This window comes from Haliotis rubra, unplaced genomic scaffold (assembly GCF_003918875.1).
Source record: "Haliotis rubra isolate DU_JTF1 unplaced genomic scaffold, ASM391887v1 Scf426, whole genome shotgun sequence".
NCBI classification, from domain to species: Eukaryota; Metazoa; Mollusca; class Gastropoda; order Lepetellida; family Haliotidae; genus Haliotis; species Haliotis rubra.
Window position 1 is genome coordinate 906,637 of NW_025767109.1, and position 20,598 is coordinate 927,234.

General features: G+C 40.9%; 1 protein-coding gene and 1 long non-coding RNA gene across 2 annotated transcripts; one reads left to right on the forward strand and one right to left on the reverse strand.

Moving 5' to 3' along the window:
* Window positions 1–7,569: 7,569 nt before the first annotated feature.
* Window positions 7,570–12,522, reverse strand: LOC124288822. The gene is made up of 2 exons (XR_006901529.1): window positions 12,090–12,522; window positions 7,570–8,094 (listed from the first exon to the last, which is right to left on the reverse strand). It is a non-coding gene; the product is annotated as an uncharacterized LOC124288822 (long non-coding RNA).
* A 334-nt stretch (window positions 12,523–12,856) lies between these two features.
* Window positions 12,857–19,847, forward strand: LOC124288821 (serine/threonine-protein kinase fray2-like). Its single transcript, XM_046725376.1, has 6 exons — window positions 12,857–12,957; window positions 14,052–14,166; window positions 15,259–15,417; window positions 16,219–16,222; window positions 17,914–18,116; window positions 19,772–19,847. The coding sequence occupies exons 2-6, from the start codon at window positions 14,081–14,083 to the stop codon at window positions 19,827–19,829; spliced, it is 510 nt and encodes a 169-aa protein (XP_046581332.1). The 5' UTR covers window positions 12,857–12,957; window positions 14,052–14,080; the 3' UTR covers window positions 19,830–19,847.
* The last annotated feature ends 751 nt before the right edge of the window (window positions 19,848–20,598 follow it).

The following is a 20,598-nucleotide window of genomic DNA, read 5'->3' on the forward strand; positions in this document are numbered from 1 at the left end:
TGTTTGATGTTTGCTTAAGCCGCATGTCTCAATATTCCTCTGGTATTGGATACCTGTGTTTTCTTTGATGGTTGGTTAACCCTGCATGCCACAATATTCCTCCAGTATATGTATGAGTGTGTATCGGTGTGACGTGTGTGTGTGAATATAGTGTGGATGATATTGCCACGATGAATATAATTATCCATGTTTGATACATTGTCCACTATTTTCTCAGTAATATATATATCAAGTATATCAAGTATATATTAAATAGGCCATACCTCATTATCCTTATCAAATGTTGAATGTTATCGTTTGTTAAATATGTTGTTCACATTTAAGAATATATATGAGCTAGTAATGAAAATAAATATATTGAGTTTTGTATTATTATGTCTATTGTTATGAAATATTTGTAGATGTTTCAAGTGCAACCTTCTACAACCAATGCCCAGTAACAGAAAAATCATGATCTTGTTGACACGATTGATACACAACATTCTACAACCAATGCTCCAGTAACAGAAAAATTATGATCTTGTTGACATGATTGATACACAACATTCTACAACAAATGCTCCAGTAACAGAAAAATCATGATCTTGTTGAGATGATTGATACACAACCTTCTACAACCAATGCTCCAGTAACAGAAAAATCATGATCTTGTTGACACGATTGATACACAACATTCTACAACCAATGCTCCAGTAACAGAAAAATCATGATCTTGTTGACACGATTGATACACAACATTCTACAACCAATGCTCCAGTAACAGAAAAATCATGATCTTGTTGACACGATTGATACACAACATTCTACAACCAATGCTCCAGTAACAGAAAAATCATGATCTTGTTGACACGATTGATACACAACATTCTACAACCAATGCTCCAGTAACAGAAAAATCATGATCTTGTTGACATGATTGATACACAACCTTCTACAACCAATGCTCCAGTAACAGAAAAATCATGATCTTGTTGACACGATTGATACACAACCTTCTACAACCAATGCTCCAGTAACAGAAAAATCATGATCTTGTTGACATGATTGATACACAACCTTCTACAACCAATGCTCCAGTAACAGAAAAAAATCATGATCTTGTTGACATGATTGATACACAACATTCTACAACCAATGCTCCAGTAACAGAAAAATCATGATCTTGTTGACATGATTGATACACAACATTCTACAACCAATGCTCCGGTAACAGAAAAATCATGATCTTGTTGACACGATTGATACACAAAAGTACAGAGCTTTAGTTTGATGCTCACAATTAGTAACAGTCAGTTTGTCACATGTACCTTCTATGTTCTCCAAAAAGCTTTAAATTATCACAGTGTCACATGAAAAATGTATTTTCTCACAAAAGCAATGTTGTGTACAGAGATCGTTATCACAATATTTCCCCCTAACCTTCTATCTTCTCCCAATAGCGATGTTTTATGCAAAGATCCATAAAAACACTGTATGACATCCTTACCTTCTATTTTCTCCCAATAGCGATGTTGTATGCAACGATCCTTAAAGACACTGTTTGACACACTAAACTTCTATCTTCTCCCAAAAGCGATGTTGTATGCAAAGATCCATAGAAACACTGTATCACACCCTTACCTTCTATCTTCTCCCGATAGCGAAGTTGTATGCAAAGATCCATAAAAAACACTGTATGACATCCTTACCTTCTATTTTCTCCCAATAGCGATGTTTTATGCAAAGATCCATAAAAACACTGTATGACATCCTTACCTTCTATTTTCTCCCAATAGCGAAGTTGTATGCAAAGAGCCATAAAAACACTGTATGACATCCTTACCTTCTATTTTCTCCCAATAGCGAAGTTGTATGCAAAGATCCATAAAAACACTGTTTGACATACTAACCTTCTATTTACTCCCAATAGCGATGTTGTATGCAAAGATCTGTAAAAAAACTGCATGACACCCTCACCTTCTATTTTCTCCCATTAGCGATATTGCTTGCACAGATCCATAAAAACATAGTACCACATACTAAGTAACTATTTTCTCCCAATAGCGATGTGTACAGAAACGTCTAGATAATTATGAAAACACACACTTGTTTGATGTATTGTATATCTTTTTATTTACTAGTATTCCCTTGTAAGTAAAGTCAGTGTACAAACAATTCTTTGTAAAACATTTTGAAAAAGACATTGCACTCTATTTGTTATATTGTCAACATGCACATTTTTACATGACACAGGAACAGCATAGGGGGCGGACCTTGCTGACCTAAAGCATTTACATGACACAGGAACAGCATAGGGGGCGGACCTTGCCAACCCAAAGCATTTACGTGACACAGGAATAACATAGGGGGCGGACCTTGCAGACCTTAAGCATTTACATGATACAGGAACAGCATAGGGGGCGGACCTTGCCAACCCAAAGCATTTACGTGACACAGGAATAACATAGGGGGCGGACCTTGCAGACCTTAAGCATTTACATGACACAGGAACAGCATAGGGGGCGGACCTTGCCAACCTAAAGCATTTACATGACACAGGAATAACATAGGGGGCGGACCTTGCCAACCTAAAGCATTTACATGACACAAGAACAGCATAGGGGGCGGACCTTGCTGACCTAAAGCATTTACATGACACAGGAACAGCATAGGGGGCGGACCTTGCCAACCTAAAGCATTTACGTGACACAGGAATAACATAGGGGGCGGACCTTGCAGACCTTAAGCATTTACATGATACAGGAACAGCATAGGGGGCGGACCTTGCCAACCTAAAGCAACTACATGATACAGGAACAGCATAGGTGGCGGACCTTGCCAACCTAAAGCATTTACATGACACAGGAACAGCATAGGGGGCGGACCTTGCTGACCTTAAGCATTTACATGATACAGGAACAGCATAGGGGGCGGACCTTGCCAACCCAAAGCAATTACATGATACAGGAACAGCATAGGGGGTGGACCTTGCCAACCTAAAGCATTTACATGATACAGGAACAGCATAGGGGGCGGACCTTGCCAACCCAAAGCAATTACATGATACAGGAACAGCATAGGGGGCGGACCTTGCTGACCTAAAGCATTTACATGACACAGGAATAACATAGGGGGCGGACCTTGCCAACCCAAAGCATTTACATGACACAGGAATAACATAGGGGGCGGACCTTGCTGACCTAAAGCATTTACATGACACAGGAATAACATAGGGGGCGGACCTTGCCAACCTAAAGCAACTACATGATACAGGAACAGCATAGGTGGCGGACCTTGCCAACCTAAAGCATTTACATGACACAGGAACAGCATAGGGGGCGGACCTTGCTGACCTTAAGCATTTACATGATACAGGAACAGCATAGGGGGCGGACCTTGCCAACCTAAAGCATTTACATTACACAGGAACAGCATAGGGGGCGGACCTTGCTGACCTAAAGCATTTACATGATACAGGAACAGCATAGGGGGCGGACCTTGCCAACCCAAAGCAATTACATGATACAGGAACAGCATAGGGGGTGGACCTTGCCAACCTAAAGCATTTACATGATACAGGAACAGCATAGGGGGCGGACCTTGCCAACCCAAAGCAATTACATGATACAGGAACAGCATAGGGGGCGGACCTTGCTGACCTAAAGCATTTACATGACACAGGAATAACATAGGGGGCGGACCTTGCCAACCCAAAGCATTTACATGACACAGTAACAGCATAGGGGGCGGACCTTGCTGACCTAAAGCATTTACATGACACAGGAATAACATAGGGGGCGGACCTTGCCAACCTAAAGCACAGTAATTCCTGTAGATGGAAGTTCTTCCATCACTGAATTCCACAAACAATATATTCTTCATCATTGACACATGTTTTCAGTTATTCAAAGGATGAAATTTGGCTTATTTCCCATGATTCTGACAGATACCGGTATTTCCTGGTTTATTTTGTCAATTCCAAGTTTTGAAAATACTTCATGTTATACCTTGTGCTCTGAATGAATAAGCATCCATTCCAGGACCTAGAAGACATTAGCAAGTGTAGAGCCTAGTGAATTATGTGATACACTATGAACGTCTGTTGAACCTGTTTAATCACAACACCCAACATTCAAACAGGAAGAAACAAATTGTCAAGCCCAAGTAATATTTGAGTACAATGGGCCTCGAAAGGAAATACTTTATGATTCGTTTATATGCTTAAGTCCAATCATTTCTTCACCTTTAACTTAACCCCTTTGCCCATGTTTCATTCTTTTTGTTAACTAATGACATGTAAATATCCCTGGATATTCATGTTAAAATATGGCAATAAAACTTTATCAATAGTTTTCACAATCAGATGTTGTTAAGACTTTTTCAACCTAAATCAATATAAGGTCAGATTGAGATGTGAGATTCTACGTGAGTTTCCAGATGAAACAGAATGGCTGATTCATGCTAAAAATATATCATAATTGACTTGGACAGAGTTGATGAACATAGAAATGGTTTGAGATGAAAATCAGAACCAACAACCTACCATAAGTTCAGTGTGTTATCACGACTGACAATATGGTCACACTGAAAGTACACATAAAATACATCCTAAATTAGCCACTGTAAAGTCTCCATTCAATTTTGCTACTATCGGCTGCCTATTCACTACAATAATGTCTGTTGGAAAAAACATGACTCCTCCAACAGACATCTCAAATTACACTCATAAATATGAATTCTGAGAAAAGATAGGAGTGACTGTGAGATCCCTTCCAAAATGAGTGAGTGAGTATAGTTTTATGCCGTTCTTAGCAATATTCCTGCAATGTCATGGCAGGGGACACCGGAAATGGGCTTCACACACTGTATCCATGTGGGGAATCAAACCCAGGCCTTCGGCGTGATGAGCAAATGCCTTAACCACTGGACTACCTCACCGTCCCCCTTCCAAAATGAGGCATTGGAGGTGAGGCTAAGAATACTATGGCGACATACACAGTACAACCAGTCAATTACAATTCAGGTATTTTTCCTACGGTATTTGACAACAATAAAGGTCAGCAAAAGAAAATCCTTCATGGTAAGTAACATAAGGGGAAAATTAAAGATAAAGTTATGAACACTATAAAAAAACCACACGATCTAGATAATAGCAAGATCAAGTTCACAACAGTCATTAATTGTTTCATTTCCTGTCAGTCTATTGTAAAAAAACATGCAATTAGTCACACTATCAATTATTCGAGGCTACTTTATGACATAAATATATATATTATTTCACGAATGACATGAAAAATTCTGAAATGGTGGTAACTGTTACAGTTAGTTGTGAGAAAACACTTCTTAGATTCCCTACCGCCGCGTTATATAAAAACACGATCGGCGGCTGTGAACGGGCTAGACTTATCGGTGAATAGCTAATTAAGTATCATAATTTATTTGGTTTAATTAATTTAACTAACAGCGAAGTAAATTTGTAAATAACGTTAAAATATGGCGATAACTGTTCGGCAACCAGTTATCCTTACTTTCTCTATTGCAGATTTGGTCTACACACAATACAAACTAGATAGTCAGTGGTTTCAAATCTCAATAACAGCCTTCTGCCTGAAACAGCCAATTTGATGCCTGCATCAACATGCATGAGTCTCCAAGGAAATGTGTGTTATCAAAATAAATGTCGATTTTTCCTAATTAATCAGATGATCTTTAACAAAGCATATTGATAAAACTTTCCTTTTCATCATGATTAAACTTGCACAAGTCTCTATGGTAATAATGAATAGTTTAAATGATAATTTATAAAAACATTACAAATAACAGACTGGGGTCTTTGTACTGTCCCCTTATCTAGACTTGCCTCTTTAAAGGATAGAATTACTATACATACATGGGTTTAGCACTCAGTACAGCCTTGGAGCATGGCTACATCACGATCTATGTCATTTTCAACGGAGGTTCAGAGCTTTAAAATCTACAATTAACAGCAGTAAACATTCTGTGATATAAATGAATTTCAGTGTTGCCATACTTAACAGGTACTGTTCACATACATAGAGAGAAACTTCAGCATCACAAAAGACAAATCTGCGTCACTAACAACATTTCAACTTTACACTGACACCAACTTGTTATTGTCACCTATGATACATTCCACACAAACTGATCCATCTTTAAACCTTTAGGAGGTTACTCAGGTGGTCCCATAAGCTGTCACCAATTACCTGTTCAGAGTTACCTGGTCTACATTCTACATCTTGACCACTTCCCTTTCATACTACACTGAAGAGCTGATACACCAGAAATACATTGCAAAGTGCCTTTTTAAAAAAGCACACACACAATATATACACACTCAACCCTATTTACCATGCGGTAAACAGTACTGACGTGACACACAGACCTGCATGTGCGTACAGATCTTTCCTTACGGATAACAGGATCATTTTTCAATGGAAATCTATAGGAATGGTTTGAAAATTCTCCGTCCGGGTGCGGAAGCGCAGGGTCAAGCTAAGCGAGTACAATTACTGAAGGTAAGTTTCAGTTCACCTAAAAATCGTCCAGAAGGCAGGGTTTCCGGATATAAGGGGTCCGAGTAAATGGGGTTTGACTGTATTTGCTTCAAGGTCTGTCTGTAGAACAGACGAGGACAAGATAAGAGCGTGATGAGTTGTACCACCAAGAGAACAGTATTAAAGTTACTTCTGATGGACAAGAGCATTTCACACAGCCAACATGATAGAGAAACTAGTCACATGGCCAGCAGAACCCAAATATAGACTGAGAAAAAAAAGAACGGATCACATCAAAGCACAAGTGTTCCTTTATTTTTCCCCAGGTTTCTTCACAAGCTTTGTATCGCATAGCTTGTGAAGAAACCTGGAAAAAAATAAGTTCATCCAACATTGAACCATTCTGTCACATTCATAATGTCTATCATTATATCCTGAGTGAGTGAGTGAATTTAGTTTTACGCCGCTTTTGCAATATTCCAGCAATATCACGGCTGGGGACACCAGAAATGGGCCTCACACATTGTACCCATGTGGGGAATCGAACCCGCGTCTTTGGCGTGACGAGTGAACGCGTTAACCACTATGCTACCCCACCGCCCCCATTATATCATGAGTCTTGTTAGCATACATTATACCGGGTATGTACAAAAGGACACAACCAAAAGTAGAAACATTCTAATACTGAAACAAAAAGAATAATTCTTTGAGGGTGTATCTGGTCAATCTATCCACAACTAAATCTTGTTTGGCTTCAATCATATTCTGCCCATATAGGATTGTTTACTGTTGTCAAAGCAATGACTTTGGAACAGGCAAATATAAAATGCTGGTGCTAAAGAATACTATGGATGCCTTCAAGGGCCATTCGTTTTCTTAATTTTTTCTTAAAATTTCAATATGATATGAATCTTGAAATTCAACTTAGCATCTTGAAATGTCAAGAAAAAAAGGAAAAAGAACCTGCATGGCCCTAAAAGGCTTCCGTACAATACCCAACTTGACCATCCTCTGGCACAGATTCCATTTCATGTAAAGGACAAAATAGCTGTGAAAATCATATGACTGGACAAAATCATATCTAGTATGTTTAAGTATATTAGCAAACACATGGTAAAGTTAAGAACCTATTTTCAAGGTACACAATAAAAACATTTTATGATGGGTAGTTTTTAGGTTTAAATTATATGCACAAAATATTGAAAGGCTTGTCTATACATACGGAAGCCTTTTAGGGCCATTTGTTTCGTTTCTTTTCTTGAAGATGGGAAACACAGTAAAAAATATAAACAGTCTGATAGTTTGGTCAGAAGCCTACAGACATCTTGTCTGATGACTAGAACTCCAGGCTGTGTTTATCTGGAGAGACAAGGATAGAAAACTTTGGATTCCATCTCGAACGCCCAATGTTTTTGTGGAAATGATTCCCATGGCCATCAGACTGAGGCACCACACTGTTAATATCACACACTGTCATCTGTATCACACATCACATCATGCAAGGACAGAGTTACAAGGTCACTCAGAAAGCTACGCCAAACAGAAAGCCACCAGCAAAGGACCCAGCAAGCAAGACATTCTGCTGCAAAAATTTCTTTGCCTGAAATATACAAAAGAACATTTATATTATCGCCTGTTATATTTGGGATAACACTTTCTTAGTAAAGTACAGATTCCAGTACTTTTGGGGGGATTGAGTCCCATGCAGGATTTGAACCCACGCCATCAGTCAGGCACCTAATCGCCAGCACACAAAGTGAGACGCCTAGACCGCTCAGCCACCGCGGCTTTCATAAAAATGGAAGTCGGACAACTGGTACTCTAGACTGCGGACTTTGTGTACCCCTCTGATAAGTGTTAATCGGCACAGCTCCCACAGCCGAAAGCTATGAAATACACAATGCCATTTTAGAAAGTGGTCAAATGTAACATATGTTATATTTGGGATTACACTTTCTTAGTAAAGTACAGATTCTAGTACTTTTTGGGGGATTGAGTCCTATCCGGGATTCGAACCCAAACCCTCAGAGTCAGGCACCTAATCAGAGGGGTACACAAGGTCTGCAGTCTAGACTACCAGTTGTCAGACTTCCATTTTTGTGGAAGCCGCGGTGTCTGACTTTGTGTGCTCGCGATTAGGTGCCTGTCCGGATATGACTCAAAACCACCCCCACCCAAAAAAAAGTACTAGAATCTGTACTTTACTAAGAAAGTGTAATCCCAAATATAACATACGTTACATTTGACCACTTTCTAAAATTGGTATTGTGTATTTCATTTATATTATCAGCGAAACATTTTATTAAAAATATTAGATGGGTATAGTCGGTTTCATTCAAAAGCGGATAGATGAATCAGAATCTTACTGGAAACTAATAAACATATAATGCTCAATGATCATAATCAAAACATCAGACCAACTCTGTGAGTTCTTAGCAGAATTTATGTCCTACATATATAAAAGTTGGTTAAAGGTCATATGCAACATAAAACATAACTTTGCAGATTCTGATACCTTTCGATATGGACTTGCAGAAACAAATGATCAAAAATTGCAAAAAAAGTTATAAAGTTGAAAAATAACGTCATGAAACACACACACACACACACACACCGCGAAATTTGAGTTCAAACCATTCACTAAATTCACCCCAGCTGGGGTGAAAAGTAGTTTCAACAGCTGTGCTGCGCTGCACTGCGCTCATGGCGCATGGGCAGTGAAAATGTGTCTGCCTGCCTGTCTGCTAATGACAATATGCAATACACAACTGCAATCACTGACCACATGCAATTGGAACTTAACACCTATCAGGCATATAACGCATTGATTTATGGCTTGTGCACCCGAGTTCGGTCTATGTCACATGATGTAATTACACAGACAGGTGTGATACTTGTGTAATATACGGACACTATACCTACTGTCACATATATCTTTAACTACGGTAGTTCAGTGAGTGAGTGAGTTGGGTTTTCGCCGCTTTGCACTATTCCAGCAATATCACGGCAGGAGACACCAGGCATGGGCTTCACAGTGTGCCCAATGGTATCTCACGGCGGGAGACACCAGGCATGGGCTTCACAGTGTGCCCAATGGTATCTCACGGCAGAGGACACCAGGCATGGGCTTCACAGTGAGCCCAATGGTATATCACGGTAGAGGACACCAGGCATGGACTTCACAATGTGCCCAATGGTATCTCACGGCGGGAGACACAAGGCATGGGCTTCACAGTGTGCTCAATGGTATCTCACTGCAGAGGACACCAGGCATGGGCTTCACAATGTGCCCAATGGTATCTCACGGCGGGAGACACAAGGTCTGGGCTTCACAGTGTGCCCAATGGTATATCACGGCGGGAGACACAAGGCATGGGCTTCACAGTGTGCCCAATGGTATCTCACTGCAGGAGACACCAGGCATGGGCTTCACAGTGTGCCCAATGGTATATCGCGGCGGGAGACACAAGGCATGGGCTTCACAGTGTGCCCAATGGTATCTCACGGCGGGAGACACCAGGCATGGGCTTCACAGTGTGCCCAATGGTATATCACGGCAGAGGACACCAGTCATTGGCTTCACAGTGTGCACAATGGTATATCACTGCAGAGGACACAAGGCATGGGCTTCACAGTGTGCCCAATGGTATCTCACTGCGGGAGACATGAGGCATGGGCTTCACAGTGTGCCCAATGGTATCTCACGGCAGAGGACACCAGGCATGGGCTTCACAGTGTGCCCAATGGTATATCACAATAGAGGACACCAGGCATGGGCTTCACGGTGTGCCCAATGGTATCTCACGGCGGGAGACACCAGGCATGAGCTTCACAGTGTGCCCAATGGTATCTCACGGCAGAGGACACCAGGCATGGGCTTCACAGTGTGCCCAATGGTATATCACGGCAGAGGACACCAGGCATGGGCTTCACAGTGTGCCCAATGGTATATCACGGCGGGAGACACCAGGCATGGGCTTCACAGTGTGCCCAATGGTATATCACTGCAGAGGACACCAGGCACGGGCTTCACAGTGTGCCCAATGGTATATCACTGCAGAGGACACCAGGCACGGGCTTCACAGTGTGCCCAATGGTATATCACGGCGGGAGACACCAGGCATGGGCTTCACAGTGTGCCCAATGGTATATCATGGCAGAGAACACCAGGCATGGGCTTCACAGTGTGCCCAATGGTATATCACGGCAGAGGACACCAGGCATGAGCTTCACAGTGAGCCCAATGGTATATCACTGCAGAGGACACCAGGCATGGGCTTCACAGTGTGCCCAATGGTATCTCACTGCAGAGGACACCAGGCATGGGCTTCACAGTGAGCCCAATGGTATATCACTGCAGAGGACACCAGGCATGGGCTTCACAGTGTGCCCAATGGTATCTCACGGCAGAGGACACCAGGCATGGGCTTCACAGTGAGCCCAATGGTATATCACTGCAGAGGACACCAGGCATGGGCTTCACAGTGTGCTCAAAGGTATCTCACTGCAGAGGACACCAGGCATGAGCTTCACAGTGAGCCCAATGGTATATCACTGCAGAGGACACAAGGCATGGGCTTCACAGTGTGCCCAATGGTATATCACGGTAGAGGACACCAGGCATGAGCTTCACAGTGTGCCAATGGTATATCACTGCAGAGGACACCAGGTATGGGCTTCACAGTGAGCCCAATGGTATATCACGGTAGAGGACACCAGGGATGAGCTTCACAGTGAGCCCAATGGTATATCACGGTAGAGGACACCAGGTATGGGCTTCACAGTGTGCCCAATGGTATCTCACTGCAGAGGACACCAGGCATGGGCTTCACAGTGAGCCCAATGGTATATCACTGCAGAGGACACCAGGCATGGGCTTAACAGTGTGCCCAATGGTATCTCACGGTAGAGGACACCAGGCATGGGCTTCACAGTGTGCCCAATGGTATATCACGGCAGAGGACACCAGGCATGAGCTTCACAGTGAGCCCAATGGTATATCTGGGCAAAAGTGTTGTCGTTAGTTAATTGTTTTACGCCGCACCCAGCAATATTTGAGCGATAAGGTGGCGGTCTGTAATTAATCCAGTCTTGACCAGACAATCTTGTTATCAACAACATGACCATTGATCTACACAATTGGGATGCGATGGCACATGTCAAAAGAGCCCGACCACCCGATCTTGTTAGTCGCCTCTTAAAAGCATGGGTTGCTGAAGACCAATTCTAACCCGGATCTTCACAGGTGGCCAAAGTATCCTTTGCTCCACTATACATGTGGGTAGAATGAACTGCATTTCTTAATTACATGTCGTACAGTCTGCACCGAAACTTTAAGAAACACACAGGTCACAGGTATCAACAAACATATCCGGTTGTACGTCAAAGAACCTCAACGTGGGCATCCCCTGGGCATCAGCTTGTCTTCAATACTGGTAAACAAGTATGTGAGTGTGACCACCCTTGAACATCAACTCCATGCAATATATCAATGAACATGTTGAGTCATCTACAAGTCTTATATTACACGTCAACACCCACAAAACTTTCAATGCCGAGAGGAGGAGTCTGCATGTACTATGACAATTATCTTACATTTTGTAAAATCCCAGGATACCGCTTGTTGGCTTCTTTATGTAGTTCTTTCTTGGCACGATTCACACCTTGTTCAACTTTGTCCCAGTTGACACGGATATAGCCTTGATGTTGAGCAAGCCGTAAAAACAGTTAGGGAAACACGGATCAGAACGTGTGAATGTCTGTGCATGCCACAGTCCCTAACGTAGAACTGCAGCATCATCAGAACATCCAGGATATCAATTTAACATACAATGGATAGCTTTTGCAACAAGATAAAGTCAACAGATATTTTCAGTATCTGTTGGGGTCATATATGGATATTGAGGCACATTAGAGTGGTCATATGCTGATTTTTCACAGTCTAAACAAACATGGCGTCACATGGTACTGTCAGTGCAATGATCCAAGAATATTCATGTCTTTTAATGATAGATGGAATGAGTGAGTGGGTTTAGTTTCACGCCGCACTTAGCAATATTCCAGCTATATGACGGCGGTCTGTAAATAATCAAGTCTAGACCACACAATCCAGTGATCAACTGCATGAGCATCGATCTAGGCAATATTGGGATACGATGACATATTTGTGACATAAAAATACTACCTTTAGTATCGCTTACATCATAGCAAAGCAACTCTCCCAAAGCATCCGTAATATCAAGCAAAGGAACATATGTAACTTACATTCTATCATTCCAGCTACAATGATCACACGATCCTTTGGTGAATGATAAGGAATCTTCGGAAAGTCTCTTTGCTGTGGTATAAGCGACTCTAAATTTGTTCCGCGACGCCACGGGAGATAACTCTATTGCACACACTCTGCGAGTGGGTATCAACAAACGAAGGCACGAGGAAAGATATGCGGACCGATTAAAACAAGGTAAAACCACACCTCTGGTAATGTTTTAAAGAAATACATGTGTTTATAGCGTAGTTTTGCTAGTATAATTAAATAAATACGGAAAAATAAATGGATATATTCATATAATGCCGCCCAAGATTGTCAGTGTCTGAGTGTTGGGTATGTGGATCAACACATGGCTGTCAACTTCACTCGGTATGACTTCCGCCCGTATCACCCCTAAATTTTAACGATGAGGAAAATATGATTTGGTTATATGATTTGACTAGAAGACATAACATAAGTTATAATGACATTGTGCATACAGACACAAGCAAAATGGTAATTTAAGGGGATACGGGCGGAAGTCTTTCCCAATTCCTGTTTCAGACTCCAACACTAATTCTATGGGGCTACACATCATTGGGTTATGATTACTTTTAAATTTCGATGCACTTCACATGTGAATTCAATAGCCTAGTAATAATCAACATGATCAATAGTGACAGTTTATAGAAATCTGTTAATGGTACTAATCTCCTTTAGTGTATAGGTCCGTCTCCTATTCTCGCGGGTTTCCTATTCTCGCGGTAAATACGTTTTCTGCCGAAATCGCCGATGCGTGACACTTAGCGGTTGTTTACATCACCGACTGGTAACTAGGAAGTGGACCAAGTCGGTGAATGATCAAAATCTTGCAGTGTCACGAATATTGGGCAGTTTATACCAACTTGGACATATCATTACTTTTTCCCGCCCTTTCCGGCAGGATGACTCTTACATACACTCAATAACGTTAATTCCTCGTTATACCACGAGAATAGGAGAAGCCTCATTTCGTCAATGGCGGATGGCATTGTTTATCACCGGGCTCACGAGTGGTAATTCACCTGATGGATCTGGCAGCTGATAGATGCAGATGTTAGAGGAGAAGGCCCTTCATTTAATAACGCCAAGCATTCATACGATAAGAATTGTTTATGTTATTTTTTCAGCCGATATCCGTAAGTACCGCAAGAATAGGAAACGCCTTCCTATATCCAGCCTCCAGAAAGAATTGTTGTCTGCTTCGTGATGTATGCAGTTTGTCATGGCAGGTGTTTTGCAGCCTAATATCCATTTCATTGTTCCAGTATATTCAACAGGTGCTATCTTGGCAAAAATGGGACGTTATTCTGATAGTGATGATGATTATGATCTGAAGAAATCAAAGAAAAAGAAGAGGAGAAAGTCTAGGTCCAGATCAAGGTTGAGTATATCCTCAATATCTTCATCATCATCGTCATCATCATCATCATCATCATTATTTCTTGTTTGCTCATGGACTTGTCAGACTGTGTGGGCTTCTGAAATATTGTGTTGGGCAGCCATACAATAAACATTAAAGTCTAGGGGGAAAATGAAACCCACCCAGGTTCCCTGGATGTTGCACTGGCTCGTCACTGCTGGTTTTAATAATAATGATAATAATAATGTATTTATTATATCCATTGTAAAGATGATGAGTGGTGCTGTGACAAAATTGGGGAAGGAAATAGTTCATATGGGTTTTTCAGAAAGGTAACAGTGAACATCAATGCTATAGCAAAGGTTATGTTTCAAGAAGTTTAGTGAAGGAAAACATTAAGCAGTTTCAAGAAACAAAAGTTGTGATTTCACCAGTGAAATTTAAGCAATGACACCCCATTTTCAACAGCAATATGCACGAAAATATTTCACAAAATCATACACATAAAATACCGAACTGGACACAAGTTTTCAGTGTTTCAATCTAGGCAGTTTGTTTACACCATTTTAGAAAATGGACCAGGTTTACCCATGAATATCCGGGTTAGAACTGCTCTTCAGAAACCCATGCTTGTTGTAAGAGGTGACTAATGGGATCAGGTGGTCAGGCTCGCTGACTTGGTTTGACACATGTCATTGTATCAATTGAGTAAGTCGATGGTTATGCTGTTGATCACTGGATTGTCTGTAAATCAGATATCGCTGGAATATTGCTGAGTGCAGTGTGAAACAACAAACAAAATAAAAAAGACCTGCTCAGATTACAAGTGGAAACCACCTTTCAGTGTTGCTTGGAGTTCACTTCTAATCCAGCTTGAATCCAAATTTGTAGCATAAATGAAGCATTGAGAACTGGTTGAGAACTGTGGTACTCATATACTGCTTGTCAGTAAGGACTACTGTCAACATGGACACTCGAATCTTACTTGTCCTCAGCCAATTTTGTAGTCAAGGGCCAGCATACTAGCATGCATTTCAAAGGCAGTTTAATTTCTTATCGCTCGATCAATGAATGGCCATAGAGTAATATATTCGTCATCTGCTTGTGTACAGATCGGCCAGCAGTGGAAGCAGCAGATACTCCAGTAAGCATAAAAAGTCGAAGAAGACGAAGCACAAGAAAAGATCTCGCAGTCGATCAAGAGACCGTGCTTTAAGAAGGTCAAGGTCGAGAAGTAGAGGTCGGAGGTCAAGAAGCAGGGATAGAAAGAGGTTAGTACCAAGACAATAATAGTTTATTAAATGTTCAGTGCATCGCAGTACTGTTACTTGATCCAGTTATAAGTCACATTGGATGATAGTTGTTGCCTTAGGTCATTCAAAATATTTAAATCCAGTGTATTTTAACACTGTGAGTGGACATCATATTTATAAGGAAAATTGTTTACTGAGACTGCTGTTCAGGTGAGTTCCAACTTGCTTCTATTTGTCTGTTGCCCATCATTTAACTTAAGCTGTGTTACGTGTTGATTCCCATTTTGAAACTAAATACTTAACCAGGAATCAGTCCGTAAGAGAACTGTGAGGAGTGAGTTTGGTCTTACGGCGCTTTTAGCACTATTCCAGCAATATCACGATGGGGGACACCAGAAATGGGCTTCAAACATTGTACCCATGTGGGGAATCGAACCCGGGTCTTCGGCATGACAAGCAAAGGCTTTAACCACTAGGCTACCCCACTGCCCCGAACTATGCATGAAACTGGCAAACAACAAATGTGCTGTAAGTAGCAGTTGTATTCTAAAATATACTAATTTCTCAAATCAATTCAAGGCTATCACTATGGCAGTACAAGATCAAATTTGATACCAGAACAGCGATTGTAGCAAGAACGACAATGATGATAACATTCACCTCTCAGCAACAGCAACCCCTGTTGCAGGCTCAGGCAGGATATATGATCGTCACACACATTGTTTGTCTTCTGCTAACTTGAGATGTAATGTGAGATGAGGCAAGAGTTAACTCCCCTTATCTACCTCTCCAGATGATTCTAGAATAATTTCTTTCTAGATCTTTCTAAATCATTCTGCAGAGGCAGGGCTACAGATAATGGGCATACAGGCGTAATGTACGCCTAAAAATCAATGAAGTACGACTTACTATAAGATTTCAAATGTGTCATGTATGCACATAAATACCTTTGTACATCTAACATATAAGGTTAAATAGCTGACAATTTGTTGAATATTATAAATAACAAACCACATCACCAACTCGCTCACACAAAACATGTCAGTACTCCTTCAAAATTCTCAGTTCATCTCCACTTGCAATTTGAGGTGTAAGTACACCCAGACTCCCAAAAGTTATCTGGAGCCCTGGAGGGTAATATCTGAGTAACTCTCCATTCCTGAATAAGAATGGAACCGAGGTCTGTTATTTTTAAGAAATGGAGAGTTACGAGTATATTACTGTATTTAATTTACATTCAAAGTATTGTTAATTAAATGTCAAAATAAAACAAACTATCAAAGTCTTACATTTGAAACTGGCAGACAGATGTGTATAAATCCAGTCATGTGAAAAGTCCTGTGTCGCACAACACAACAACCAGCCTTCATATAACTCTTACACGGTTATTGAGCATTCTAGCAAGCTAGGCTCCATCATTATCCTCTTGGAACGTTCACAAAAGCCATCGTAAACACAAGACATGACAAGACCTGAAAGGTCAAAACAAAATAAAGCCAGCCAAGGGAAGCAACTCCAAAGTGCTATCAAAAAGGCGTGCCGCTACAAATACTATTGCCATTGAACATATATGATGCGGGATGCAAGCCCAAACCCACACTCCACACTCAAAACTTGAAACATTGTGACCCATATAATCAATGATATTACAAATTACAAAAAAACCACTCTCATTCATAACAATATGCCTATAAGATTATAGCACAAGTTTAAATGTGCACACCACTGCCCCTTACTGAATATCTCAAGGGTACAATGTACACAACCGTAACCTTGAATTGTGGATGGCGGTAATTATCATGCTTTCTCGTAAATTAAGTCTCGTTTGATATCATGAAGCGGCCCTTTTGATGTACATACAGTGCCTTGCCTCGCTGACACAAAGTGTCCTGAATCTCTGCATTACATGTAAGTACACTAAATCTAATTGGTCAGCACTGAGATAAATAGCCCATGGTCACTAATGCCAACAATTAAAAAATTTATTTTTACAAAATGTCAAGTGAAAAAGGTACAGTTAGCACCAACCTTCTCACATTTCGTCGTCTGCATTCATAGGTGTCAATACTTACTGCAATGGGCTGTCGTACAAAGTGATATAAAGTAACCAACTATGTAATCCACGAAACAAGGTGACGTCACATTTTGTGGGTACATGAATGGGTGATGATTGCAAATAGCTTCGGTAAACAAACGTTTCATTCATGAGTGGAATATTAGGCATTTTCAATTTGCTGAATCAATGAATAACATATTTAGTGAGTATACTAAATGTAATCATGCATTTAAAATATGATTTCTGCCGCACTTCCCTTACATCAACGAATCAAGCTTATGTGAGTGTGTAACAGATGTTCCTGGCCATGAATTTGCTGGAATGTTGTTAAAAGTAGCATCAAATCGTATTGTGGTAAAAGAATTACCCTCGTTTCAGGTATGTTAATATGCACCTACGTTTCTTCTTGATAGCACAATAAATCAATTCACAAATCCTTTACACGACTTATTTTAATAAGGTCGTGGAGTCCAGAGAGAAACAGAGACAGATACAGGTCAAGAAGTAGAGACAGACATACCAGGAGAAGATCCAGGTCAAATTCCAGAAGCAGAGGTCGGAGGTCAAGGTCTGATTCCAGAAGTAGAGGTCGGAGGTCAAGGTCAGATTCGCGAGGTAGAAGTCGCAGATCAAGGTCAAGAAGCAGAGGAAGGAGATCAAGGTTCGTCAGAGACGATATTTATTCTCAGAACCTTTCAGTCAGGGGGAGTATGTTTCTGTAATTGAATGAAACATTTATCAAGGTCAACTTTATGAAAAAAAACACTGTTAAACTCTTCTGAAATGAGTGAATATTGTTTTATCGTGAATGGGTTGGTCAGGACCAGATTCAGTGATGACAACAGAATGGTGTCAACCTCTGATCTCATGGTGTCCATATCATATATACCATGTCACCATCCTAGTATGATAAAACAAAGCTATGGTTGCTATTGGGACTAGGATAAATATTAAGTCCTGTTCAGATCATGTCAAACTCTCTGAAAATTATCCATCATAGCCACTGAAACAAACACTGCTGCTCACCTACGATTAGGGGTGGTGGGGTAGTCTAGTGGTTAAAGCATTCGTTCGTTTCCCACATGGGTACAATGTTTGAAGCCCTTTACTTATGTCCCTGGCAGTGATATTGCTGGAATATTGCTAAAAGAGGCATAAAACTATACTCACTCACTCATCAACAAGTACAACAAGTGATGAAATCAGTTCTTTTGTCTTGTGGCATAAGTCTCCATAAAATAAGGAATTTGCTCCCTGAGCCTGATTACTCAGGAAGATGTTTGTCTATAACATGACAGCTCTCAGAAACTCCTTCATTTGTAGTCTGTCAGGACTTATTTGAAAGGGCCAACATTTCAGCTAGATCAATCTCATTAAAATCGTATCTTAGTTGTTGCTACGTCTACACTAAAATGTAAGCACATCGCTTCAGAACAGGTCACATTAGAGTGATTTTTTGAACTTTGACACACCAATGTGATTATGAAAAAGCTGCTCTCTCAAGCTCTATGTCACTTGTCTCCAACTGACAAGTTTCATTTGAGACTACTATTTGCAAATTGTTTAAACAAATGTCTCAATTATGTTATAAACAGATTCAGACTTTCACTTCTTTGATCTAGTAAGCCATACTCTGATTGGTCAAGTGATAGGTCTTTTTGGGGTGAACTGTGATTGGTGTCCATTGGCAAGCATAAGGATATGTTTTTAATGAAGATGAACTGGATTTATGCCCGACCCTTACAAAGAGCACTATTGACTGCTAGGTAAATCAAAACATGTAATAAATTCTGCTCTAAGCCAGTATTAAGAGCAGTGTGCGAAATAGCTGAAGGCCCGCTAGCCCATGGCTAGTAAAAATCCAGTCGGGACAGTAAATCTCCACAGTCACTGGCCCGACTGGCTAGTGAATTTTCATGGAGTCATTTTGTAAATATATCACTTTCTCTGACTTGTTAAGTTATAATACACTTTTAAATCATCAAAGATTGGGGCCTGATAAAAATGTTCATCATTGTTAGCAACTTAATTATGAAAGCTGTTTCTTCACTCAAGTTTTGGGATAGTGAATTATGTTGTGGGATAGTAACTTTCAGGCATAGCTAGCCCAACTGGCTCGCAAAATTTGGAAACTGTTTCGCACACTGATCAAGAGAGATGGAAATGGTGATAAGGTTACAAGCAATTGGTCCAAATTGGCTCTTATCAGACTTGTCTTCACAGTTACCATGGTGACAAAAATGTTTTGTATGGCAAAAAATTCCATTGTGTAATGTAGTGATTGTACAACCTGAGAATATGTTACCATGGTTACAGATCTCCCGACAAGAAGAAAAGCAGATCACGGAGAGAGAGCCCAGCTCCCAAAGAGTGAGTATCAGAGTGACATATATTACCGTCTCTTATTATTGTTCCTCTTTGATACTCACTGATAGTACCTACTCCTGCAGAGATTCTGGATCAATCTTCTACAGTCCATGCTTGTGACCCTGCAATAACCTAGTGTAGAACTGGTGTTCAGTATCCCATACTTGTAACCCTGTGATGAACCAGGTTAGAATTGGTGCTCAGCAGTCCAATCTCGTAGTGTTGTGATGAATTGGGTTAGAACCGGTCTTCAGCAATCTATGTTTGTAGAAATTGGCTGCTTAATGGTTTTTCAAATGTGGTGACTTGGTTGATACATGTCACTGTATCCGAGATGTATGGATTGATGCTCGTGATGTCAGCCAATGGATCCAGCTTGGACTACATTGTTACAGTCCGCTGGGCTGAGTGTGTCGTTAGTCCCTAGTTCACTACATTGATTCAGTCCGCTGGGCTGAGTGTGTCGTTAGTCCCTAGTTCACTACATTGTTACAGTCCGCTGGGCTGAGTGTGTCGTTAGTCCCTAGTTCACTTCATTATTACAGTCCGCTGGGCTGAGTGTGTCATTAGTCCCTAGTTCACTTCATTGTTACAGTCCGCTGGACTGAGTGTGTCATTATTCCCTAGTTCACTTCATTGTTACAGTCCGCTGGGCTGTGTGTGTCATTAGTCCCAAGTTCACTACATTGTTACAGTCCGCTGGGCTGTGTGTGTCGTTAGTCCCTAGTTCACTTCATTGTTACAGTCCGCTGGGCTGTGTGTGTCATTAGTCCCTA